The 27,862-nt window shown below is 41.5% G+C and overlaps 1 protein-coding gene across 1 annotated transcript in view; it reads left to right on the top strand.

Annotated features, from left to right (window-relative positions):
* LOC128520866 (uncharacterized) overlaps positions 1 to 19,217 on the top strand; it is a 28,977-nt gene extending 9,760 nt beyond the window's left edge. Inside the window, exons 5-7 of the mRNA XM_053495298.1 lie at positions 15,333 to 15,409; positions 17,304 to 17,779; positions 18,946 to 19,217. Of these exons, the coding sequence (XP_053351273.1) occupies positions 15,333 to 15,409; positions 17,304 to 17,779; positions 18,946 to 19,217 (825 nt within the window). The remainder of the gene's footprint in view (positions 1 to 15,332; positions 15,410 to 17,303; positions 17,780 to 18,945) is intronic.
* The last annotated feature ends 8,645 nt before the right edge of the window (positions 19,218 to 27,862 follow it).

Raw genomic sequence — 27,862 nt, 5'->3', positions numbered from 1 at the left:
TGCCACTCCAGACTTCCTCATACAATACCACAGCTCCTCTCTTGGCACCCTGTCATACGCTTTCTCTAAATCTAAAAAGTGATGACTATTTTAAATAGTTATTGCTATTTGGGCCAGTTGGTGTCGCCAAAACACATACTCTTTTAAAAGAGTGCGTACGCACGGTCAAGAGCATCCTTACGGTGCGCACTTATTTACGCCAAGTTTATTTTTTATAAATCCCGATATGTGCGTGGAAAAATGTGTATGCATATTTCTATGCCCATTTTGGGCGTACGCAACGTTTATACATCAGGCCCCAGATCTGTATATTTCAAACAAAACTGTGGTGAACAGAGTGCTACACCCTATAAATGAGGGCATTATGACTTTTTTTTTTTTTGCAGCACAGTAAAAACAAATGTCTCCAGATAGATTTCTAGTGAAATCGGCTGCCATGTATGACCCAGTGGCCAAGAAACAAAAAAAGAGAGAAAACCGCTGAAGGAGAATTACCCAGTGTTATTATGGAAGTGGAGTCTCCTTCCATAACACAAACCTCCTCCCCACCCATTTTCTCCTTTGTTTTTTGAGAGGGTAGCTGGATATTTATCTTGTCCAAGGAAATTCTGGAACTTGCAAAATATTTACATGTAAATAGACCTTCTCTGTGAGGGGATGTCTCTTAAATGGTTAAAAGACTCCATTTTGTCTTTGAGAGAAATCTAGAGACAGAATGCAGGTTGTCACTCTCTATTTACAAACATTATTAACATAAACCGAAATCCAAACACTGGAACTAGAGCAAAAAGTAAACAGAAAACTAAATTAGCTTAGCATTAAAAAGGAAGGATACATATGACAAAACTAAATGTTGATGCAGGGTCAAAATTAATACAGCATATTGGCATGAATGACCATAACAGTTGTATGGTTATTCATGTTAATTATTTACGCTTTCTAGCGTATTGAAACCTTTTTTTCCAATAAGCCTTTTCCAATGACCTACTTTCATGCTCCTTTAGTTTCCACATTTTATGATGCATTTTTCAGTTTTTAACACTTTTTTAACCATCTACTTAGTTGTTTTATTTTCTTAATGCAATAATTTGTTCTCTTTGCAACAAAGTAACATATTTGCCATGATCACAGATCTTTTTAAAAATTATTATTTATTTATTGGCTGGAAAATGTACTATGATTTAAATATGTATCCAACTTTTTAAGTAAGAAACAGAATCAAGAAGAATATGGGACAAATAATGCAGAAAACAGTAAAATGGTTAAAATAAAAGTCCCAAAACTGATATTAGACACAGTGCCCAGAGGGATGGGCCAGGACAGCAACTCCACCATCCAGAGCAAGTTTTTCTGATACTGAAGAGTGATAATGTGATAGTGTTTAACTGAGCAACAGAGCTGAGAAGGAGTGTGGCTTTGGGACTGTAACAGAGTTCGACATAGGGCCTGGGATTGAATCTGCAGAGGTGCTGGCAATGAAGCTGGGCCAGAACTTCACATGGTAACTGGGCTGGAACCTAGTATAAGTGCTGGGTTGGTGTCTGACCTGCTAGAACTGGACATGCATGTCAGGCAGAAAATTGGCATGAGTGCTGGGTTGGTGTTTGGCTCTCTGTATTGGCATGGGCATCAGACCGGGCCTTCACTAGCTTGTGGCCCCTTGACCTTTGGCAAGGGTTTAACCAGGACTGGACTTGAGCTCAAGGCAGGTAAGGCCACCTCATGGGCCTCCAGCATGAGGCTGACTGGGAAAAGCTGTAAGTATGGTGTCTTCAGAATGTCATACCTGTAAATAAAACAGGGCATGGCTAAGGCAGAGCAGCACATAACCCAGGCAGAGCAGAACATGGCTGTAGGTGCATGTTATTCACAAGTTCTGACGCGTGTCTTTAGTTACACAGTGTCACTGACGACATCAGACGTTTCGTTGATTTCTTTGTCTCTTGTTTATTTTCAACATCAAAAACAACGGTTGTTACAGTTTCTTGCATAAATCCACTGTAGTCACGACGAGTCGCTTGCTGTGTTCTGTAGCTTCGATAGATTACAGTTACAACAACTTATTTTACTGTATTCCTTTTAGCTTACTGTCTCACGTTATCACGATCAAAAGCTTGTGTGCTCCAAACCTTTCTGTATCCTTCCGTGTCTTAACAACAACTACAACTAACGTGCGTGATAGACATGGAACTGCATAACTGTGGGATGATGTCACAGAACAACACATGAAATGATGTCACAATACAAATTATATTTATGATACTTAATGCTTAATGTTTAACTAATAAACTGAAATAAGATAAACAACAACAAATCACAAGAATGAAATATGGCCCTTACATTTCCAGCCCCTAATTGACAGGCAGGAAGACTGACAATTACACACATTTTTTGTTTTGTTGTTTTTTCTTTTTTTTTTTTACAATTGGGCCACAACATTTACTATTGGATTAAAATTTGAATTAACTTTCTTAACACTTTAGAATTAACTTTTTTAACACTTTAAACATTTTTTTTTTTTTTTTTTAACGGTTTAACTTAAGGTATTCATATTGCTGCGTACCAAATGAAAGGAACATGACTACTTTATAAGGTAATTAACAGTCCATTTCACATATCAGGCACAGCTTATCGATGGGTCTTTCCAGGGTACTGGTTTTAGTTTTGACCAGTACACGTCTCACAAGTCCTTTTTTATCAGGGAACACTTTCGTGATCCGTCCGATGACCCATGAATTTCTTGGAGAAGACTCATCAATTATTAGAACTACGTCTCCAATCGAGAGGTTTTTTCTCACCTGAGACCATTTTTGGCGCTCCTGAAGCAAGGGCAAGTATTCACGCACCCATCGCTTCCAGAATAGGTCGGCAAGATACTGAATTTGCTTCCACTTGCGTCGTGCGTAAGTGTCCTCTTTTTTGAAAAGTCCAGGAGGCAAGTTTGGCTGTTTTTTCATCAGCAGCAGGTGGTTAGGTGTCAGGGGCTCCAGGTCTGTGGGATCGTCTGTAGCGGTGGTAAGGGGACGGTCATTTATTATAGCTTCCACCTCACACAGGAATGTGTGCAAGCTCTCATCGTTTAGTGTTTGTTCTTTTAATACAGACCTCAAGATTTTTTTAACTGACCTTATCTGCCTTTCCCATATTCCACCGAAGTGAGACCCAGCAGGAGGATTAAATATCCATTGTATCCCCTTTTGCATGAGGACGCCTTCAATTTTTGACTGATTCCACTGTTGGATAGCTTTACGCAATTCAGTCTCAGCGCCTATGAAGTTTGTTCCATTATCACTTCTCATAACTGACACCTGGCCTCTTCTGCACATGAAGCGTCGAATAGCATTTAAGCAGGAGTCTGTATCTAATGACTGCGCGACTTCAATGTGCACGGCTCTTGTTGTCAGACAAGTAAACAATACGCCATATCTTTTAACATTACTTCTACCCCGTTTGACCTCGAAGGGTCCAAAATAGTCTACCCCTACGTTAGTGAACGGTGGGTGATCTGGTGTTATTCTATCGGGTGGCAGTTCTGACATTTTTTGTTCACTATTCTTCGCTCTGATCTTTCTGCATGTCACACAACTGGACAGATACTTTCTCACAAGGGAATTTGCTGTCGGAATCCAGTATTTCTGCCGCAATTTTGAAAGCATATAATTCCTTCCACAATGTCCGACCTGTTCGTGAGTGTTTCTTAAGATTAGGGTTGTAATGTGTGAGTCTTTGGGTATAATGACAGGGTGTTTTGCATGCTCAGGCATTGCAGACCTACCAAGACGTCCTCCTACTCTTAGCACTCCATCCTGCAGTACTGGATCTAGTTTGGAGAGACAACTGTTTCTTTTTACGGAAGCATTACCCTTTTGTAACATGGAAATTTCGTCTTTGAATTTTTGGTTTTGAACGAACTTAATGACTTCGTTTTCTGCCCTTGTTAAGTCCTTAATTGTTAGAGACTTATGGTTTTCTATTATTGAGTTGTTTGCCTGTCCCTTAATCCTTCTCGTTCTCTGTTTAAGCATGTCTTTAACGCAAAGAATCCAGGCAACAGATCTTTTCAACTTATACCAGTCGGAGTGATAGTTAATCAGTTTACTCACGGCATCTGTGCTCTCTGTAGTTTTTACGAGGTTCGCTGAGGCTGAGTGTTTAATCTCAATGTCATCCTCTTTCGTCGACAGATCGTGAATGTTTTCAGGCCATTTACTCTCTGGTGTTTTAAGAAAGGGCGGACCATGGATCCAATTGTTGTTTTTCATGAATTTTTCACAGGAAACTCCTCTGGAAGCAGCGTCGGCTGGGTTTTTTAAAGTGTTGACGTACCTCCACTGCTGTGGCTTGGTTGACTCTCGTATGATGGAGATTCTGTTAGCGACAAAGGTTTTGAAGCGAAGTTTTTCATTAACAATGTATCTCAAAACAGTTGTGCTGTCGGTCCAAAACACAGAGTCCAGCAGTTCTATTTCCAGTTGACCTTTCAGCATTTTGTCGTTGTTTACGGCGACCACTGCCGCTGTCAATTCCATTCGGGGGATAGTAGTTTGTTTCAAGGGCGCTACGCGAGAATTCCCCATCATGAATGCACAGTGTGTAAGTCCATTAGCATTTACTAACCTAATATATGAGACAACTCCATATCCCATTTCACTTGCATCTGAGAAGTGGTGAAGTTGTGCTGTATTTGTGACTCCAAAGTCAACTGGTTTTACGCATCTTGCTACACTAAACTCAGACAATTGATGCAACTCTTGTAGCCAGGCCCTCCATCTTTTTATAAATTGTTCGGGAATGTCATCGTCCCAAGCGAGTCTCTCTTTACATAACTGCTGCATTAAGATCTTAGCTGGCAGTATGACTGGTGCAAGGAAGCCTAAGGGGTCATAAATTGAACTAGTGACTGACAAGATTCCTCTTCTAGTCACAGGCCGCTCTTTTAAACTAATCTTGAACTTGAGCGTGTCTGAATTAATACACCACAGCACCCCTAGAGCCCTCTCAACAGGGAGTACGTCTTTACTCAGATCTAAGTCCCTCATGTCTTTAATTCTCTCACCCTCAGGGATGGAAGCTAGCAATGTACGACTATTACTTGCCCACTTGGTGAGGTGAAACCCTCCACTTGCGCACAGTTTGGTGAGATTACTATATAGCGCAACTGCTTGACTATGACTAGAGACAGACTTCAAGCAGTCGTCTACATAAAAGTTTTTAAGTACTGTGTTGACTGCCTCGGCAGATGCATTGCTGCGGTTTTCTTCTGCTGTTTTCCTAAGGGCGAAGTTAGCTACACTTGGAGATGATTTTGCACCAAACAAATGAACAACCATTTTATACTCAACCAAGTCCTGACTCATGTCTCCATTCGGCCACCACAGGAAACGCAACAAGTCTGTGTCCTTGTCCGGAACTCTGACCTGATAGTACATGGCTTCCACATCTGCCATCATGGCAACTTCTTCTTGTCTAAAGCGTGCGAGCACCCCAATGAGTGAGTTTGTCAGGTCGGGTCCCTGCAGAAGCTCGCTATTTAATGATATTCCCTGATAGCTGGCAGCACAGTCAAAGACTACCCTTAGCTTTTTCTTCTGAGGATGGTACACACCATGGTGAGGTATGTACCACACTTGCCCGTCTTGTCGACTTAGGTGGGGTGTGGGGACCTTGACTGCGTGACCCTTTTCAAACATGTCGTTCATGAAGTTTAGATACTCTTTGTGAAAGGAGCGGTTATGCTTAAACTTCCGTTTGAGGTTCAGTGCGCGCTGCATGGCTGCGCTTCGGTTATTGGGCATTTGAATAGCTGCTTTCTTAAATGGGAGACCGATGTAGAAGTGATTATCGGTAAATTGCAGGGAGTTAGTTACAGAGTCTAAAAACTGATAGTCCTCTTGTGACAACTCAGTCTTGTCATCACAGTTCCGTTCAGGAAAATCATGGTTGTACTGTTGTATCAGCATTTGTTCCACACTTTCGATGGAGACTCTGTTGACTGCAACGCTCACTTGCTCATTGTTACATGTGCCTTCCTCGACCGACTCTCGAAGAGGTCCATTTATGGTCCATCCAAGAGCAGTCTTTACTGCATATGGCCCATTGTGCCTGCTGTTAATTACTCGCCATGGTTCTAGGAGCCTGTGCTCTTTGTTACCTATGAGAATTTCAACTCCAGCATTAATTTAAGGCAGTTTTACTTCGCTGAGGTATGGCCACTTATCAATGTCGTGCTGTTGTGGAATATTTTCCACTGAGACTGGGATACTCTTTTGTGTGAACACTTTGGGGAGTTCAACAAAGGTGTTTTCTTCCAGACTGCTAACCTCTAGATCAGTAAGCACATAGCTTTTTACTTGTTTCTTCGCGTTCAGGGTGCTTAACATGATGTCAATTTTTTTACCTTGTACGTTTAATCGCCTTGCTAGTGACTCTGTACAAAATGTAGCAGAGCTACCTGGGTCCATAAAGGCGTATACTTTTACTGTCTTGTTGCCTTTTTTGGACTTTATTTTAACAGGTACTATGGAGAGAATACAGTCATCTCCAGCCCTGATACACGCACTCGTTTCGTGACTCGCTGCAACAGGCAATGTTTGAACTGGTTCGGTTTCGTCAGCCTTTGCGATCGCTTGAGCTGTGTCTTTTGCTGCAATGTGTAGCATGCGAGGATGTTTCTTTGAGCACAACTGGCAGGTAATTTTCTTCGTGCAGTCTTTGCTTAAATGTCCTTTTACTAAACAGCCAAAGCAGAATCCATTCTTTTTTAGAAAGTCCAATTTGACCTTATATGTCTCATTGTTAAACTTGTGGCATTCGTCTAGGGTATGATCTTGCTCACAGGATGCACAAGGTTTAGTGAAGGCACTAATAACTAATGCACCACTACTCTTTACTGTGATTGAGTCTCTATGATTTTTACCAACCTGTTTTACGCCGGTCGCAAAGCTGCTGCCCCTCTTTTCTTCAGTTTTTTGCTTGAATCCTGGAGAGGATTTGCTGCTGTGTTTTTTACCACTAGTCGTTGTACCACTAGTTGAAACGTTCAGGTCTCCAAAGAGTGGGTTGGACATTACCTTTGCTTCTCGTTCTACGAATTTCATCAGCTGCACAAACCTAGCTCTTTCCTGATTGCGCTCCTCGTACTTGTATACGTGGCTTCTCCATTTTTCACGCAATTTGTATGGCAGTTTTGAGGCAACACCTCTCAAGTTGGTAGCATTGTCTAGCTCATCCATGTAGTCGATGCTTGACATGGTATTGTAACATTCTACTAGGAACAGGGAGAAGGTTTTTAGCGACTTTCCGTCCTCTGACTTTATTTCCGGCCAGTTGAGTGCCTTTTGCATCAGCGTTGTAGCGATTATTTGTCTATTTCCGAAATTGTCATGTAACAGTTTCATAGCCTCTGCGTAGCCACGATGTTCTGGCATGAGCAGGCAGCTTCTCACTAGGTTCTTAGGCTGTCCTTCAGTATACTGCTCGAGAAAGAACAGCCTATCATGATTGCTATCAGTGTTGGTTTCGATGGCGTGTTTAAAGGCTCTTACGAAGGACGTGAACTCAAGAGGGTCACCATAGAATGGAGGAACGTTGCGCGAGGGTAAGGAATGTTGCCTCTGACTCTTTGCAAACATTTCTGTAAGATCTGCCTGAAGTGGCATCCTACCCTGAGGCTCCACTATGTCAGTGTTGTAAAGTGAGTGTTCGTTACCTTGGGTGGGCCGTTCCATTAGGGTGCTTGACATTATGGGTTTGGCACTCACTGGCATGCTTAAGTGGGTTGCTCGGAGGCGTGATGGCAGCTCGAGGTATTCCGTTGCCGAACTGTGGTTGCAGTGGTCGTTTTGCTCTGGTTCCGAGGGGCGTGCACCACTCGTTTCGACGACCACGCTCCGTCTGGCAGGATGTTGTTTTTTGCGGTTCTGGTAAGAATTTAGTTCAGCATCGGCCATTGCAAGCGCCGTTTCCATTTCCAGCCTTTCCTTTTGTGCCTTTAATTGTGCTTGTTTAGCCTTTAGTTGTGCTTTCAATTGCTCTTCCTCAATCTTTAATCTTGCCTTCAATTGCTCTTCCTCAGCCTTTAATTGTGCTTCCTCCAGCTCCAGCGCCTGCCGATGGCTTAAAGTTGCTGCTTTAGCCAGCAAAGCTGCTCTATTGGCTTCTGCCTTTTTTAGTCGAGCTTCGGATGCTGCTGACGTTAAGGACCTCGTGGATGCCGATGACGTTACGCTTCCTTGCCTTTGGGGGGCGGGCGTCTTACGCTCTGCCATTGACACACTGTCGTTTGGCGAAACTCCATCGTCAACTGTTTGAGACGGCTTAAAGCGATTACTAGTGTCGGCGATCCACGACTCCACTCTTACCATGAATTCTGAGCAGCGCGTTAATCTAGGGTGAAACCAGTGTTGCTGATCAGTTTCACGCTCTTCAACCTTTGCGCACGATCGCACTTTTACATTACTTTCAATAAAGTCGTTTAGCAGCGCTTTGTATTGGCGGCGCTTGGCTTTAACGTCATGCAAATTACAAGCATTGTCCATAAGCGCCTCTAGTTCATTGTATAATACAGTCAACTGACTCCACTTGCCTTCTCTGGCGCTCTTCAGTTCGTCGAGCACCATCACCTGCTCAAATTCGGCGATAGCGGCGTCGTCCTCGCCGTGTGACATGGTGAAGTTTAAGGCAGGCAAGTCCTCTTCTCGCTTTCGGTTTCGGTTGATGCGCGTTTTTGAAGTCGCACGCGCGCTCTTCACAATCTTAAGTCACTTATCTTCATTTCTGCGGCGGAGACAAGCTTTTGACTTTATTGTAGGTGCATGTTATTCACAAGTTCTGACGCGTGTCTTTAGTTACACAGTGTCACTGACGACATCAGACGTTTCGTTGATTTCTTTGTCTCTTGTTTATTTTCAACATCAAAAACAACGGTTGTTACAGTTTCTTGCATAAATCCACTGTAGTCACGACGAGTCGCTTGCTGTGTTCTGTAGCTTCGATAGATTACAGTTACAACAACTTATTTTACTGTATTCCTTTTAGCTTACTGTCTCACGTTATCACGATCAAAAGCTTGTGTGCTCCAAACCTTTCTGTATCCTTCCGTGTCTTAACAACAACTACAACTAACGTGCGTGATAGACATGGAACTGCATAACTGTGGGATGATGTCACAGAACAACACATGAAATGATGTCACAATACAAATTATATTTATGATACTTAATGCTTAATGTTTAACTAATAAACTGAAATAAGATAAACAACAACAAATCACAAGAATGAAATATGGCCCTTACAATGGCTTCAACTGAGCAATGCATTGTTCAGGTAGGGATCTTTCTAGGGTACTGGGCTGTTGAGTGCCAATTTGACATCCACCGTGTGGTCCAAGAGAGCGGTGCTGTCAGTATTGCTTAGAGCCCTTGTAAAACTCAGCCTTTAGTCTGTTCTATCATACTCTCATTGGAACATATATGTTATATAGTGCATGGTGCACCAACCAGTGCAATATGAAAACCATAAGATGGCTGCACATATACCTTGAGTGGTAATAAAAACAAGTAAGATGAACACTGCTATATTTCCTCAGCTCTTATGTTAGCGGACAATGAGAAGCTGTGGTCATAAATGTACTGTGTTGTAGGTAGGGATAGGATAAATGAAATCCACTTCTGCTCACCTGGCTTGGGATCTGGTAAATGGTAATTTGATATTGTCATATGGGGCCACCACTAAATTCCTGGTGTTGTACCCTTCCTCTATCTGTTGCATCCTTCTGTAGGTATGTGAAGGGAGTATGCAAGTGAAGACTTCCTTTTATTTACAAACATTATTTTACACAGATCGAAAACCAAACACTGGACCTTTAGCATTCTTTAGTGTAGCATTAGTAGCATTACTTTTTTCATTTCTGCTGTATGAACTTTATTGTTTAATCTTTATAAAAGCATTAGTTTACTATACATTTTTTGCTCAGTGTTGTTAGAAAAAAATATACCAAACACTGAATTCTATTAAACAAACAAAAAAAAAAAGTATACAGAAATCTCAACTTCTGTAACAGTGGGTTATTTAGTGGATTTGTGTAACAAATAGTAAAAAAAAAAAAAATAATTCCATTATAATGTAAGTTCATTGCTCTTATCTCAGAAATAGATCTAGGGCAGACTGGCAGCACATTCAAATGGCTATCATCTTTGTGTCCATCACTCTGTTTTTCAAAAGCCCATAATTGTTATTATTTAACTATTTGGCAGTTGCAGAATGGCTCCTGCCATTCACTTTCAATCTGGGCCTAATTGCTTGCCGTCTGTTATGCATGATGCAAAACGCCTGTCCACAAAATAATCAGCAAATAAAACCAACAAAAAGATGACACACAATATGATCTTGTCATCTTGCAGACTAACCAGCACCTTGGAATAACTGTAATTCAAGTTGCCACAGTGATGACCTGATTGTGCTCCAAACAATGCACAACTATGATTTTTCTTTTTTTCTCTTCAGCTAACACACTTCCGCTGTCCTAAAGATGGCTGATGATATATCTCTTGGCAGCAGAGTTAATTATAACATAGCACCATGTATTGCACCAGAGGCTTGCCATGTAAGAAGCCTTCCTACTGGAGGCCCACTATAATCCTCGCTGTCAGATTTGGACTGTCATTTTAGTGGACTGGCGAGCTAGGCTGTGTTTAGAACACATTGTCTACATCCATCTTATTCTCCCTCTCTCCTCTCCTAGATTTGTTCTCAGTCATTGAGATCTGTAAACTGAATCTTGTAACTTAGTGTAACTCCTTGCTAATGCATTAATTTCAGCAGAAACACAGTAAAGCTGACATGAACTGCATAAACTACAATGCTACAACACAGAAAATTCAGTTAGAGTTAACTCAAAATGTACAAAACCTGTCAGGACATACTGTCAAACAAAGTCTGATTATAGAGCAACAATCTGCAATTACTGTGACATAAACAGTGCATAACAAAATCCATAGCAGTCCCACACTCACTGCCAAAGTAACTGATTTAAGGAATTAATGTACTTTAAAATGTCAGGACATTTCTCTACGGTCTCTAGTGTTGAGTGAATAGTCCTATCATGCAATAAAGCCTAACATAACACCTTGTTATGGCAGACACTTGATTCAGCTAGTTAGTAATCCACAAAGCGATAAATTTCAATAATGTTGATGGCAGTTTTGAAAAATGTTTAAGATCGGAAGCTGATCTTTGTGAGCAAAGTGTGTGCAAATGTGGAGATGAGAGCACTAATAGGCTAAAGGACTAAAACACTGCTGCATCATGCATTTCACTGGTAGAAAGGGGTAATTCTTACGATTAGCAGTCAGCTAAACTGTAGTATTGGAAATTAACCACTTGGGCAGAGAAAGAAACTTAAATAAGTAAATTTAGAAATTAATTGGGAAAAGTAAACACTAAAGATTAATATGCAAGTAATAAAATGAGGATGGCGGCGAATATTCCTTAGGTGGATTTTATCAGGATTTTTTCATTATAGTCTTGAATGTTGTGTGCCGGTAGCAGATATATAAATACAATATACTTCTGTCAGTCAGGAAATATAATATCTTCTTTAGTTAGCCTGATGGATTTTATTTCCCAGAAAATATGCACATCTTCCTAGGCCTAAGAACAGAGAACAAAGAAGCAGCAATGTCATAAAAAATGTCAGGTAAATTATGGCTTAAAAATCTTTGACACAGAATCTTTCCATCCACAGTTGTGTTATGGTTGTTATAGTGAAACGAACATCTCAATTAATTGCATTGCTGTTGAGAGCAAAAAAAAAAGGGTAAGTATTCGGTTTAAGATAAGTATTCGGTATAGTAAACTAATCTTTATAAAAGCATTAGTTTACTGTACATTTTTTGCTCAGTGTTGTTAGAAAAAAATATACCAAACACTGAATTCTATTAAACAAACAAAAAAAAAAGTATACAGAAATCTCAACTTCTGTAACAGTGGGTTATTTAGTGGATTTGTGTAACAAATAGTAAAAAAAAAAATTAAATCCATTATTTTTGCAGAAAAAGTTAAAAGCTTAAAGCTAAAAATAAGCTGATCAACTTTAATGTAGTCATTGATATTATTATTTCAGGTTAAAGCACACATACATATCTGCCTGTATTTCTGTATGGCAGAGCGCTCTGCCTAACTTATTAGTACAAAGAAGTATATTTTCTAAGGTTAAGTATCTTCTGCCTTGTTTGCTCGAAGTTGTACTTTTTCGCAGCAGCCAAATACACTCCCTGTTCCATTATCGAAGAGTGAATCACAGATGAGAAATTGCTAAAGTAGATCAGATAAAAATTAAGTTTGGTCTTAAAAGTGCTTTAAAATTTACTTTTACCACTTTAGTGCTGTTATGTTAGCTGTGAAATTATTAACTAATCCCAGGAAAAATATAAAAAATTTTTTTTCAAATTAATATCTATTTGCAAGTGTTTGTTGACATTGATCAAGTAGCTTATTAAAAGCTTTTTTTTTTAAGTAGATAAATAAATCAGCCAAAACTGTTTTTACTGAACATTTTGATTTCACTTATGGTGCAGGTTAAACTTTAGGAATTTGTTTTTGTCAATTTTTATGGCTAGTGGTTGATTTAAGATGCTCCCACAGTGATGCATGTGCAGTATGCTGTTAAAACATTTTGGTTTATAATCTAATGGTTAATTTAAGACATGCCCACAATTTGACGCACGTACAGTATATCTGTCAAAACCTGCAGTTAATATCTGGCACATAACTGCTCATAAGTTTCCTTCTACTAAACATTTTGATTTCATTTATGGCACAGGTTTAACTTCAGGAAAATACAGAAGGACTGGCAAAATTTCATTAAATCATGTCGAACTTTATCGTGGTGCTGTGACAAATCTGACTGGACATACCTGCATACCTTCATACATACATACATACATACATACAGACAATTTTTGTAACTGGTAACATTTTGTAACATTTTAAAACTGGTTTTGGGTCCTCCAATGTATGAAACCCAAAGACACAGTATTATTCAAAGAGCGGGTTCTGAGCAATGTACAGAGAAAACCTTCCTTTTATATACTGAGGTAGGTGTGATGACAAAAAAACTTTGACCAAAATAAAGAAATCAGTCTGGAGGATTTTTGTTTAGTATTTATCCCTAAATCTACTATGTCAATCTTATTCTGTGTCAAAGAAAAAAAAACTGTATCTGCTTTTAAATTTAATTGAACATCGGTGAGAGAGAATGAAACAGTCCAAAATAAGCTAAATAAAAGATCAGAATTAATATTAGCTCTCAAATAAGTAAATAAATGCTAGCAGTCCAATATTTCTTCTCAATTTCAGCTGTAAAAAAAGGAGTAATAAAAAGCACTTATAAAAAAGTCAGCTTCTAATATCACTTCTCTCATTCTAATCTACTTCACAACATGCATCACTTCAGCATAGCTGTCTAGACGGAGTGCAGATTCACTCTCTTGAATTTAATTTAAACAGCTGTTCCCTCAAAACCCATATACACTTTGTGTGTGTGGGTGTGTGTGTGTGTGTTGGAGGGGATAACCTTGCAAATGTAAATTTGAGCTTCTCAGATTTAAGAGCAATAATTGCTTCTATGGTAGTACTGTAGTGCAGTGAAATGCTACAGTATTTACCACAATGGTGGAAACAGGACTGTTTTGACAATTTGCCAAGAATTGGAAAGTGTGGAAATTACCAATTTGAACCATCACAATCAATTGATAAATAATTGCTCAGTGAATAAACACAAGCAGTTTTAGTCATTCTGACTATTGCAACTGACATTTAAAGGCATCAAAACATAAACTTCTTTGTTCATTCACCTTTTCCATGTCCAATAATTTTGCATTCCTAATATCAAGCTAATATCACAATTCTACAATTTTTGCCTGAGATTTCCTCAATGTCAGCCATAGTGAGTAACCATGTCCATATGTGTTAGCCATCCATGTAAGTAAGTAAGTCATAAGTAATGGAGAGGAAAAGAAAAGGTTGAGATTAGTGAGGTAAGTTAGAGGGGGACATAAAAAATTAAAAGTTGTAGCCAGAATAGCATTTTTGGGTTCTAAATATCATTTATTGATTAAAGATAAGTAAGGTTGTTTATGAAGTTTATGTTTGTTTTAATTAAGTGAAAAATATTTCACAGTTATAGTAACACAAAATTAATAAAAGCACTTTGTAATATTGAGTCAGTGAATTCATTTGACATATTTTAAGAATGATGGAAGAGTAGTTACGGTATAAATTACATAAAATAATAAAAGAAAAAAACAACAAACAAAAAACAGTAGATATATCTCTCTCTCCCTCTCTCTACCAATAACCAATCATTGCTGTCTGTGAGCTAACCCATAGCAAAGAAACTCCAAGATGAGATCTCATGTAAATCTTGTATTTGTCTCCTAAATAGAAATGAGCTGTCTTTAAAACTTAGGCATTATCTGCATCTTCTCAAAGGTGTCTCAAATGTGGCTCATTACCTTTAAATTTCAGAGATAATTTACATTTGTCTTGTGTGCACATCACATATGCAGAAATGAGCCGTCTTTAAGACTTGAATGAGATTTCAGCTGTTTTCTCAATCTTCTCAAATGTGACTCAAATATGGCTCATTACCTCTAAATCTCAGAGATAGTTCATATTTCTCTCATTTGCGACTTACATATTTTTATATTCCCCAAAGCAGTGTTTTCCACACATAAAGTATACAGTAATTGTGAACTGTGCATTTGGGTTTTCTGTTATGTTCTGTTATGCTCTGTTCCTTAGTCATGTGTGTATAGTTAGTTAAAATTAAATAAAATTGAGTTCATTATTTTAAAAAATATGTTATGCTGTGAAAAAATATCACCCCATATTGCACAATCCTTACTCATATACAGTATATTTATTAAAACATAATGCAAAGAATGGCTAAAAGTGCTTTGGTTTAAGGGCTAGGGTTCTCTGACAAACAGTGCCATTTTTCTCTGTGTGTTCTTTGAGTGTTCCTCTGGGGTAACTCTTAAAAGTTTTACACAATGTCTCCAAGCAAACATCATATTGAAATCTAAAAATACTTAAGAATCCAGCAAGCCTAAAGAATCCTGGAAGAACCTTTTTTTTTTTTTAACCACTAATAGTGTACTGTGTAATGCTCTGTGTATGTATTTTCAGCTTCAAACTGAGCATGGCAGAGAGTCAGGCAGCTCTGAAATGCTTACTGATACCCAGCCAGAATGAGCAGTGATAAAAAGATTTGGATTATCTTTCAAATGTCAGTGTGTGTTTGCATGCGTGTGCCTCTGTGTGTGGGACAGATTGTCTGGCTGCTAAAAAGGGGTGAGGGCCTGTGGCGTTCTCTTCAGCTCAACCGTGACCAGCAGCTCATGATCAGGTAGCTGCTCTGTGGAGAACAGAACGTGTGCGTGTGACTTGCCAAATAAGTGCTGCTGAGAGGAGAGGAGAGACATTATTGGCCACGTGCTGAGCTCCAAGCTGTCCCTTCCTGTAGACAAGAAACACCCAACTGCAGCAGGATGCTACAGAGGGACCAGAGACTAAGGACGTCCTTCAGTGGGAAATAAGAAGCTGTTACCTGCAACATCTATGGGGTAATGGAGTTCACAGTGTATAACATACCAGTCACATGCTATACCTAGTATTTTATCCTTTATTTCAAGTAAATTAATTGCTTACCCAACATGTAGTCTAATGTACTGCAATAACCTGCACGATTCTGTTTAAGTGTTCTGTTTATGTGGCACGCACATGACCACTCACAAAGTTTGCTCTTTACTGTTATACAGATTATATGCATTTGAGAGTCAGCATCACACAAATGATTAGCATATGCAATTAGAAAAGCTAAATGATTGACCATTTCTTTCATCTCAGAAATATTAAGCCATGTGTATTCAAGTGCATTTAGTAAATAGAACTTGATGGTATGCCGGAATCCTGCAGGACACTATACACACATGTTCGCACAGTCACCTATACCTGAAGCAATTTATTTTATCAAAAACACCTACTGGTATGTTTTCTGGACAGTTGGAAGAAACAAGAAAGTGCCCACGGAATCCAATGTTTGAAAAAAGAGATAGAGATAGAGCCACTACCCATACTGTATACCCATATATACAGTATATACAACATAGAAAAAAGAGTAAACTGACACAACAAATCTTTGTCTCAAGTGCATACTTATAACAAACCAGTTATTGAAATATTAAAACTTAAACTTACTCATGGAAAACTTTGAGAAAGTACAGATAGTAAGAAAGAACCTGAATGCCAAATGCAAGTAGGAGAGAATTTGCCGGCTGTTTGCAGGCTGTTTTGTTGGTTGGCCACCAATTGCTCTTTGGCTGAGTAGATTGTGTGTCTTGTGTGTGTATATATCTGTCTGTCTTTGACACATGCATGGTCCAGGGAAGAGTGACAGGCCCTGAGATGGGACATGTCTGAATGCTACTGTGAAACAGCACATATGGCCACCATGTGGAGGAACACAGGCAGGGGGCTATGGTGAGGCAGAGGGAAAGAGGAAAAAAATAGAGAAAATTCAAGAAAAGACATTGCAAGATAGTAATAGAGGGATGTCATTCTAGCACTTCATTGAACCCACATTCTGATATGGAGCAGACTGGAGAAAAGAAAAACATAAATTAAGAAATGATAAATAAAAAGTTTATGAACTTTCTCATAATTGAGAAATTATGAAGTGGATTACCTTTCCTTTTGTGCCTGTATAGAACCTTAAGTAGTCTTTAATAGGCCTTTGTAAGTCAGAATTGTTAATCATGCGCTCTCAACTGAATAAACCAGTCTACTTTCATTTACAGTTCATTGACAAATCAGCTCAAACCACCACCTTAGCTATTCCTTTAGTATTCAGTGAGTCAAAGTTCAGAGTTTATTAAAGCCCATTTTTGCCTCTTAGGGTGTGCGCATGCGTTATCACTCACTCACTCATCTTCTATGCCACTTTATCCTGTCAGGGTCGCGGGGACCTGGAGCCTATCCCAGGAGGCTTAGGGCATGAGGCAGGGTACACTGTGGACAGGGTGCCAATCTATTGCGGGGCACACACACTCACACACTACGGGTAATTTTTGGGAACGCAATTTTAGCCTAACTTGCATATCTTTGGACTGTCGGAGGAAACCGGAGTACCCGAAGGGAAACCCACCAAGCACGGGGAGAACATGCAAACTCCATGCACACAGAGGCGGGAATTGAGCCTGGCCGGGAATTCGAACCCAGACTCTGGAGGTACAAAGCGATAGTGCTAACCACTACGCCACCGTAAAAAAAACTCCTTGTACTCCTCCGCCGCTGGTCGACATCGAGGAAGACGTGCTTCCACCGCCACTTGGCTTTAAGGACATCTGGCCAGCTCCTCAGCTCAACATAGAGGATGTCGAGCTTCCTCCTCCTCCTCTAGAGGATGCCACGCTTCCTCCTCCTCTGCTCGACATCAGGGACATCACGCTTGCTTCTCCTCTGCCGCTACTCGAATACGAGGACGTCGCGCTTTTTTCTCTAAATCCCCGCTTCGAGGACGTCATGCCAACCCCTCTGCTCGACGTCACACTTCTTCCTCCTCAGCCCGGCGCTGAGTACGTCGTGTTTGCTCCTCAGCCTGACCCAGCAGACGTCGTGCCAGCTGGGCGCCCCAATGCCAGCCACATTACTCTGCTTCAGAGACATAGGCCCGGTGCCGTTTCAGCCGACGTGGGGCTTTGGGGATCTGGTTATGCAGGCACTGCAGCCCTGCTCAGGGAAAAAAAAAAAAAAAACGCCTCTGGGTTAAGGGGCAAGTCTCGGAAGTTTAAAGTAAAGTATTCTGTTGAGAGTCAGAAGCCTGGAGGCCGCTGGCTCTAGTGGTTCGAAAGGAGTGTCATCAGACCTTTGAGCACAATATATACAGTAAGGCTCAAGAAGGGACCTTTGCTCTAGGGGGCGGTCTTAATCGTTTAGTTCCACGAATAAAACAGGCAACTAAAGGGTGCTTTCCTACAGAAACCCCATCTGTCAGAACATGACAAGCCGAAATAGCGGCTATGTATATTCTGAGAGTACTAGGACATAAGCCTGAGAACAACTTTTTTTGCAGGAACTCCAGCACTGAAACGATTCGGCAGTGGACTGGGTCTTCATGTTTTGCCTTGCACCAACTTTCAAATACACTTCATTTGACGGCATAAGTTCTTCTAGTGGAGGGAGCCCTAGTACTTAAAATAGTTTCGATTACGCTGGCTGGAAGACCAACATCTCTTAATTGGTCCCCCTCAGGGTCCAGACATGAAGGATCCAGAGCTCGGGCCGGGGATGAAATATTGTCCCCTGCGCCTGAGACAAAAGATCCCTCCTCACTGGAATCACCCACTGTGAGCCATCGAGGAGAGATATTAGATCCGAGAACCACACTCAGGTCGGCCAACATGGCGCTATCAATAAAAGGCGCAAACCCTGTTGACGGACCCTCGCCAGGACACCCGGGAGCAGAGCTATCCGGGGAAACGCATAAAGGCATAATCTGGGCCAAGTATGGGCCATGGCATCCAGACCCAGGGGAGCTGGAGGAGTCAGAGAGTAGTAATGCGGACATTGTGCTGTTTCTTGCGTGGAAAAAAGGTCCACCTCTGCTACATAAAATTTTTCCAGATTTAACTGACTACTTTAGGGTGGAGTTTCCATTCCCCGTGTGTCACAGTCTGGACAGCCAATCTGTCCCCCCCAATGTGATACATCTGTTATGTAAACAGACAGATCGGATTTCCTGAGGCATTGTGTTCTGTACGCCATTAAAACAGCGACTTCTTCGCAGTTTAATGATGTAATGTTATTTAAAAAAAAACACATATAGGCAACAAATCAGAATTGGCATTGCCATTGTTAGATGTTTGGCATCCGAAAACCTGGCAGGAAGTGAACAAACAACTAACATCTTGTTGGAGACCGGTGTTCCCCGAAACATCAATGGTGGCGGGCTTAAGCACAGGCCTCCTGGAGGTGCCATGGAGAAGGCTTTTCTCAGAAGGAATTCTACAAGCCTCTCCCCGGGGGGTGCCAGCCCCACATCCTGGGTGCATGAGCCTCAGGACTTCCTCTTTGAGAAGATGACAGTGCGCAGGTCCGGCCTCTTTAAGAGGGATTGCGAAGAGCAGCGAGTCCCACCCCAGTCTACAAGGGGGTGACAGGCTTACCACACTCTCCTTCTGCGCTTCGCGCCTCGAGAGAGCCAAACCAGGTCAGGACTGGGTGGCCGAAAGTCCCGACTGTTGAGCGCGGCTGGGGAGAAACTTCCCAAAGGCTTGCTTATGTAGCTTTGCCTCCCAAAACCTAGTAGTGACGGAATTAACAGCGTTGCCGAACAGGCCGGAAAGCGAGATGGGTGCATCAAGGAGGAACGCACAATCCTTATCCACAGATGTCTCTCCGTAGACACCATTGCAGCCTGGCTCGACGCAACTCCAAACACCCTATCCTCAATAGCCCCGCCAGTGCTCAAGGCTTTGAACCTGCTGCCTGAAAGCTTTTCCCCACCAAGGAAGATGTCAGTCTATGCGGCTTGGTGGGGAATGTGGGCTTTTTCAGGGAGGATGATGTCCCAGGAGAAAGATAGCCCGCAAGCGTCTCTTCTATCTGCCGTGTGTAATATCTTCGTTGGTGGGAAAAGCTTTTTTAGGCAACAGGTCAGGCTGGTGCTGAGAGATCTGAGCACTGGCGGGTCTATTGATGACATGGCATTTGCAGGGCTATGCCGAACCGCAGATTTATTTCTCCGTGCCACCAAGCAGACGGCCCGTGCTATCAACCATTCCATGGCTGCCATGGTTGCCATGGAGAGACAGCTGTGGCCTAATCTCACGGACATCAAGAACAGGGATCGCGTCTTCCTCTTTGATGCCCCGATCTCGCCATAAACCCCGCGGCCACTAGGTTTCGGAAGGGGAAGCTCTACGAGCAGGCCTTTGTGAGGTTTCTCCCCTACCGTGCTCAGGGGTCGGGACTGTCGTCCACCCAGTCGTCCGCCCCACCAGATAGAAAGACCAGGTCCGGTTCTGGCCAGGTGTGAAGCGCAAAAGGATAGTGTGGCGAGCCGAGCACCCCCTCGTAGAGATTGGGGCGGGACTGGCCGTGCTCTGCAGTCTGCCTCAAGGAGGCCAGACCTGAGGAGCATCATCTTCTCTAAAAATAAATGCACTTTGGTACAGTCTATTATAAGTTGCAAAAATGACAATTAAATCAACAAAATTCAATAACTTTTTTGATATAGAAATTTTGCATTTAGAAAATGTAAAACCAACTGTACTATAATGCACTCTATCCTTGCTAATAACTACAATCCATCCCTTTGCAATATTCAGTTTGATATTAATTCAGTTAATTTTTTATTCATTTTTTAAAAAAAATTAATAAAAATGAAATCAAACTAAAACTGAGAGTGGATTATAGTACAACTGGTTTTTACATGTGTAATCCACATAAAGAAAAAGCTATTGATTTTTTTTTTCAATTTTATGTGCTAAAACATAAAGTTAATAATATGTTTGATAATAATAATAATAATAATACTATAAATTTTTCATTATGATGTCCTAAGATATTTGATAGAGATTTTGTGGGGGGGTGCAATTCATGACAGGGGGCATTTGAACGCATAACACAACTTTACTGCGGTTCACCTCCATTGCTCAAATTCGCCCTCTTGGTCGGCGACTGCGAGTGACGTCATTCCCCACACAATCCTGCCCCACAGTATAGACCCGCCCCTGACGCTGTTTGACAGGTTTCTGTGTAACGTGTTAGAAATGCAATTGCAAATGGATTAGCGATTGCGTTTGAATTTTGGCCGGCTTGACGCGCGGCGCAGAGAAAGTGAAAAAGCAAACGTGGTCATTAATTTTGCTATTTAAATATGGCAGGCTCATGAATGTAAGACATGGAAAATATAAATGCAAATGGCCCCTTTTTTTTATTTAAAATTTGGCAGTCAGTGTGCGTTCACGAAGGCGAAACAGCAAACGGTAATGCAAAGTTTGCAATTGCATTTGAACTATGGCACACTTTGTGCATCCACATATGGGAAACGCAATTGCAAATGCAATTAGCAATTCCTTTTGAATATTGTCCGGGATATCACCCATAGGTGCGTTCACAATGACGAAAAAACTTTATGATTTTGTTAAATAAAGAAAGTAAACAGGGTTCTGTATTGTTTTCCATTAACTTAAGCGCGTCAGAAAATTTCATGTATACTCGCCTCACAGACATGAAAAATATATTTACGTATGGAAAGCGAAATATCTATAAAAAAGAAATTATTAGATTATTTAATTTGTATGAAAAGTGAATTGTAGGCGCGCTCACTGCTTCTGAGACGACGGAATGGAAGAGATAGAAAGTTTCCTCATCATAACATGCCTTGTATTGTTTTTAATCACTCTATACACAACCCGTGATTTTTATGCTATTTTAGAGATGGGAAATACAAATGGAATATTTTTTGTTTTTTTAATTTAAATTTTTTATAAAATATTAACTTTCAATATTTTATAAAAAAATACCAAAGACTGTGTATAGAGTGAATACAACCAATACAATTTATTTTATGATAAGGAAAATCTCCATGTTTTTTTATTCCAGTGAAACAGTAATAATGTCAATTTTAGAATCTAGAATCCAGAAGATGAAATTTGCAAAAATTTAACAAGAGGCCTGAATCACTGCAGGTCTTCAAAATCCAGGTCTTAAAGTGGGGAGGGGTGCATTTTAGTTTCTCTGAATGTATAAGTGAGAACAGCTGATTCACACCTGGAGAGGGTAAATAATTAGCATTTGAATGTTGCCTGCCATTGTAAAGCACACACAGTAACACTAAAAGAGCAACATCCCAGGACAAATAGGAATAAGAGCCCCTGATTATATGGCATAAATATTATTAAATATTACAACAAAATTGCTCCGCGTTCGAGAAAACTTTATGCGTGCGGGTGTGTGCTGTTTAGACTTTGTAGGATATTAAACAGGAGGAGATAAACAACGATGGCCCACGTTTAGAAAAGCAGTTTTATTTAGACTATATAAAATAATCCTGCATCTTTTTTTAGGCATCACAATGACGAAAAAACTTTTTTTGTTAAATAATTAAAGTGAACCCTATTCTGTATTGTTTTCGGTGAACTTGAGCGCGTCAGAAAATTTACCGAAACTCGGTTGGTCAGAGTCAGTCTCCTTGCTGTTTTTCCCCCAACGCATTTTTTCACTTTATGTTTGCGGCTAAGCGCTGATAAGACTATGTAGGAAGTTAAAGACAAGGATCACGATATGTCACAACATAGCGCCTGTGATGGGTGTGCGCCGAAATCTACTATCGCTTCTCGCTCACTCCTTAGGCTACCTAGATAAGTGGCAGGTATGTAAAGGGACAGAGCCAGCTATTCGGGCCGGCTGGTGATAATTAACGTAAGGATCTCGAGCTTTTTCCGCATTATAAAAGCAAGGCGCGAAGTTGAGTCCGGGAAGTACAAGATGCGCTGGAGCAGGACAGAGTGGCATGCGAGTGGGGCGATGAGACGTGCCCCAGGGACTTCAAACAGGATACTGGAATTACGCCCTTTGATCCTCGCGCTTGTGCACGTGCACTTCATCTCTTCCCCTTTCTTTGCGTCCTACCTCCTTTAACCCTTTCCTTCCATATTTTACCTAAATAAATTGTCCCTTTTCCTGTAAGACCTTGCCTTGTGTCCATGCTTCATGGTGCCACCTGTGCAAATAGGCTCGAACCCATTACAGATACCAAATCCCGAGGCCAGACCCCATATAAATGAAATTACCAAATATTGTAAATAAACTACAATAGCCCACAATTAGAAATTCGTCCCTAAGCTGCATTGGGCCGGTGTTATGCGCAGAGCGCCGGGAGATTTTCTGAAGCTCAAATCTCCAAAAACTACACTTGTGACACAATAACAGTAATATTTTTTTAATTTTGCAGGCTGCCGTTTGAAGAAACCAGGGAATAAAAAATAAACCAGTTGTTGGGTCAAAATAACCCCACCAGGTGTTCATTTGTAAATTTGACTTACTACATCTCATTTGACCCAACATAAGCAACACAACAATGTGTTTAAATTACCCGAAATAAACCAGAATTTTGACCCAGCATGAACCACCCAACAATGTGCTTACAGAAACAACACAGCATTTTTAGTGCGTCTTTTTAAAATTATAATGTTTTATTTTGAAAGGCTATTTTACTAGTTATTTCTATAATTAAAGTTTTATGTATTTTTGAATTTATTTATTTTTTAATAACAATACACAGATACAAACAGAGATAGGCTATATAACAGTTCATTTTTAGTGAACTTGATATTCTGTCCAAACAACATTTAACTAATGTTTGTTTTTTTGACTCATTATTCAAGTTCAAGTTCAAGTAGGCTTTATTGTCATTACAACCATATACAGTTAGTACACAGTGAAACGAAACAACGTTCCTCCAGGACCAAGGTGCTACATGCAACATAAATTTAGAACATAAATTAACGTAGACACTAAACTAGCTAACCAAGAGGCCTAGTTAACTGGCTAGCAGAGACAGGACAGAGAGACCTAACATAAATTACAACATAAATTAACAAAATCTAACTAGCTAAGTACAGTATAACTATTTTTACAGACAACATAAAGTGCATGTGCAAATGTGCAAACAAGAGCAACAACAAAGTGACAGTGCGCAACCATGACATAATAGAACATAAAATATGGTGTTGAGGTAGTGGGTAAACATAAACATTCTTTAAAAACAGCAGCAAGAATTGAGGAATTAGTGCAAAAATTAGTCCAGTAATGATCATTGTGCAAAAGATAAACAGTGAAGCATTTACAGGTTGGTGTGTATGATAATTTGGTGGTGTAGGTCAGTGTGTCTGCACTTGTGTTGATTAGTCAGTCCAGTCCCAGGCCCTCAAACTATTTTGAGGTAGTTGAGTTAAGCTGTGTGATAATGTTTGTGTTTGTGTGTGTGTGTGTGTTTGTGTTTATTAGTCCAGTCCCTTTTTGTTGAGGAGATGGATGGCTTGTGGAAAAAAACTGTTGCACAATCTGGATGTGTGTGCCCGAATGCTTCGGTACCTTTTTCCAGATGGCAGGAGTGTGAAGTGTGTGTGAGAGGGGTGTGTCCGATCAGCCACAATGCTGGTGGCTTTGCGGATGCAGCGTGTGGTGTAGATGTCTTCAATAGAGGGGAGAGAGACCCGATGATCTTCTCCGCTGTCCTCACTATCCGCTGTAGGGTTTTGCGGTCCGATATGGCACAATTCCCAAACCAGACAGTGATGCAGCCGCTCAGAATGCTCTCGATAGTCCCTCTATAGAAGGTGGTCAGGATCGGTGGTGGAAGCTGGGCCTTTCTTAGTTTTCCCAGAAAGAAGAGACGTTGTTGGGCTTTCTAGTGTAGGGAGCTGGTGTTGAGGGACCAGCTTAGGTCCTTCTCTAGGTGGACACCCAGGAATTTGGTGCTTTCGACGATTCCCACAGAGGAGCCGTTGATGCTCAGCGGAGAATGGTCGCCTCGTGTCCTCCTAAAGTCAACAACCATCTCCTTTGTCTTGTCAACATTTAGAGACAGGTTGTTGTCTTTACACCAGTCCGTTAGCCTCTGCACTTCCTCTCAGTACGCTGACTCGTCATTTTTGCTAATGAGACCCACCACGGTCGTGTCATCATCGAACTTAATGATGTGGTTCGAACTGTGTGTTGCTACACAGTCATGAGTCAGCAGGGTGAACAGCAGGGGACTGAGCACACAGCCTTGTGGGGCCCCAGTGCTCAGTGTGGTGGTGCTGGAGGTGCAGTTTCCGATCCGTACTGACTGAGGCCTACCGGTCAGAAAGTCCAGGATCCAGTTGCAGAGGGAGGTGTTCAGGCCCAACAGGTTCAGCTTCCCAATCAGTTGTTGGGGGATGATAGTGTTGAATGCTGAGCTGAAATCTATGTACAGCATTCGAATATATGTGTCCTTCTTGTCCAAGTGTGTGAGGGCAAGATGTAGTGTAGTGGAGATGGCGTCGTCCGTTGAGCGGTTAGGACGGTATGCAAATTGCAGTGGGTCCAGTGAGGAGGGCAGCAGGGTCTTGATGTGTCTCATAATGAGCCGCTCAAAGCACTTTATGATGGTGGGTGTGAGTGCAATGGGACAGTAGTCATTGAGACAGGACACAGTAGACTTCTTGGGCACGGGGATGATGGTGGTGGCCTTGAAGCATGGGGGAACGACGGCGCTGCTTAGAGAGATGTTAAAGATGTCGGTAAGAACATCTGCCAGCTGTTTAGCATATTCTCTAAGCACTCTGCCTGGGATGTTGTCTGGTCCAGCAGCTTTACGTGGGTTGACTCTGCGTAGAGTTTTCCTCACCTCAGCTGTAGTGAGACACAGTACCTGGTCGTTCGGAGAAGGGGTCTTTCTCGCCGCCACGTCGTTCTGCTTGTCAAACCGAGCATAGTAGTTGTTCAGCGCATCTGGGAGGTAGCCGTCACTGTCACAGGCAGGTGATGTCGTCCTGTAGTTTATGTGATGGCTTGTAAGCCCTGCCACATGCGCCGTGTGTCGCCGCTGTCCCTGAAGTGATTGTGGATTCTCTGGGCGTGTGCGCGCTTCGCCTCTCTGATGGCCCGAGAAAGTTTGGCCCTTGCTGTTCTGAGGGCCACCTTGTCTCCCGCTTTGAAGGCAGAGTCTCTGGTCCTCAGAAGTGCACGCACTTCCGCAGTAATCCACGGTTTCTGGTTGGATCGTGAGATGATGCTTTTGGAGACAGTGATGTCATCGGTGCACTTGTTGATGTAGCTGGTCACTGATAACGTGTACTCCTCCAAGTCAGTGAAGTCGCCATAAGTTGCAGCCTCCCTAAACATGTTCCAGTCAGTGCTCTCGAAACAGTCCTGAAAAGCAGAGATGGCTCCTGCTGGCCAGGTTTTCACCTGCTTCAGAACCGGTTTTGAGCGCCTGACGAGTGGTCTGTATGCTGGAATTAGCATAACAGAGATGTGGTCTGAGTAGCCGAGGTGGGGGCGGTGCTCTGCCCGATATGCCCCGGGGATGTTTGTGTAAACAAGATCCAGCGTGTTTTTCCCTCTCGTTGCAAAGTCCACATACTGATGGAATCTAGGAAGCACTGACTTGAGATTTGCATGGTTGAAATCTCCAGCAACAATAAACTGTCCATCCGGGTGTGTATTTTGCAGTTCACTGATCTTTGTATACAGTTCCCATAGCGCTTCCTTAGCATTAGCGCGAGGTGGAATGTACACTTCGATAATGAAAACAGTGGTGAATTCCTGTGGTAAATAAAAAGGTCTGCATCTAACAATCACAAACTCCACTAGCAATGAGCAATAACTAGAAACTAGCACAGAGTTCTTGCACCATTTCGTGTTGATGTAAACACATAAGCCGCCACCGCGAGTCTTACCGCACAGAGCTGCATTTCTGTCGGCGCGAAACGAGATTAGCCCGTCTAGCTGAATAGCGGCGTCCGGTACTCTGTCGCTGAGCCATGTCTCCGTGAAAACAAAGACACAGCAGTCTCTAACCTCATGCTGTGTAGACCGCTGGAGTCGGATGTAGTCCAGTTTATTGTCCAGGAAACAGACGTTAGATAAGATGATGGACGGGAGAGCCGGCCGCTAGGGTTTGTTTTTAGCCTAGCACAGACTCCTGCCCGCTTGCCGCGTTTCTGCTTTCTCGCGCACCACTTCCGATGACCCTTTCTCCGGCCTCCGGCCTCTGGCATCAGGCAATGCCGAGGCTTCGAGGCCTGGTTCACGCAGCAAGCCGAGGTTGCGTAGCTTTTCCCGCAGCTCATCGTCGATATTATTAACCGGGTTATTTAGGTTGAAAAGTGTCTGGCTGTTGTATGTACGGACACCAGTTGTGAAGATATCCATACACATAGGAAAATAAACGCGCTACACACAAAACGTAAACAACGTAGCACCATTTTGGCTCCGGAGCGGCCGCTGCGTGCTACTGCCGCGCCACCATCATTATTATACAATAAATATCAATATCTTTGGCTCAGATTTTTTATTTTTGTTGTATATAGTTCTCAGATGTAAAAATTACAATCACTGTAGTATTTCTTCGATACAACATATTGTTAAGACTTTTTTTATGACTTGATTCTATTTAAAACTGCGTAGAGTGAAAAATGTCACTTTGTGCCACCTGGCGGTCATTTCACGAATGACTTTAAAATGCAACTGATTTATTTTGCCTGCTGCCGTTTTCCCACGGCAGTGAGCGCGACGGTAATAACCATTCTGGTTGTCCACCTACTGTAAAACGTCCCCCCCCCCCCCCCCCGATGTACAACAAACACAAATATATAGGCTACTTAATAGATAAACGACTGACAATACAGTAAATAAAAAGAAAAGTATCAAATCCAACTATTAAGTCTGATTTAATTGTTATCATCATTTGTTTTAATTTTTTTTTAATCTATTTGATGTTTTGCTGGGGGGAAATTTTTTATTTAGGCAAAGTCGTCCGCTTTGTCTTATTAATTCATCTAAACCCCATCTACAGTATTTGCCAACAGCGCACACAGTTTGATCAATTCACACCTATCGTGTATGAAAGGTGAGAAGAGAGTTTGCAGAATCTTCTGACACAGTGCTTGCTCTGAAGGACTATACTCGACAAGAATATAGAGGATAACAATCATATTTATAATAAAATAATTAATTGAATAATAAAATTATATTAAGTAAGGACTTTATCTAAGAGCCAGACCGACCAAATTTCTTATTCACTGCAGTACTAACACTGAAG

The sequence above is a fragment of the Clarias gariepinus genome, chromosome 1 (genome assembly GCF_024256425.1).
Source record: "Clarias gariepinus isolate MV-2021 ecotype Netherlands chromosome 1, CGAR_prim_01v2, whole genome shotgun sequence".
NCBI lineage: Eukaryota > Metazoa > Chordata > Actinopteri > Siluriformes > Clariidae > Clarias > Clarias gariepinus.
Note: the sequence above shows the minus strand (reverse complement) of the source record. Positions and strands in the feature narration are given on the sequence as shown.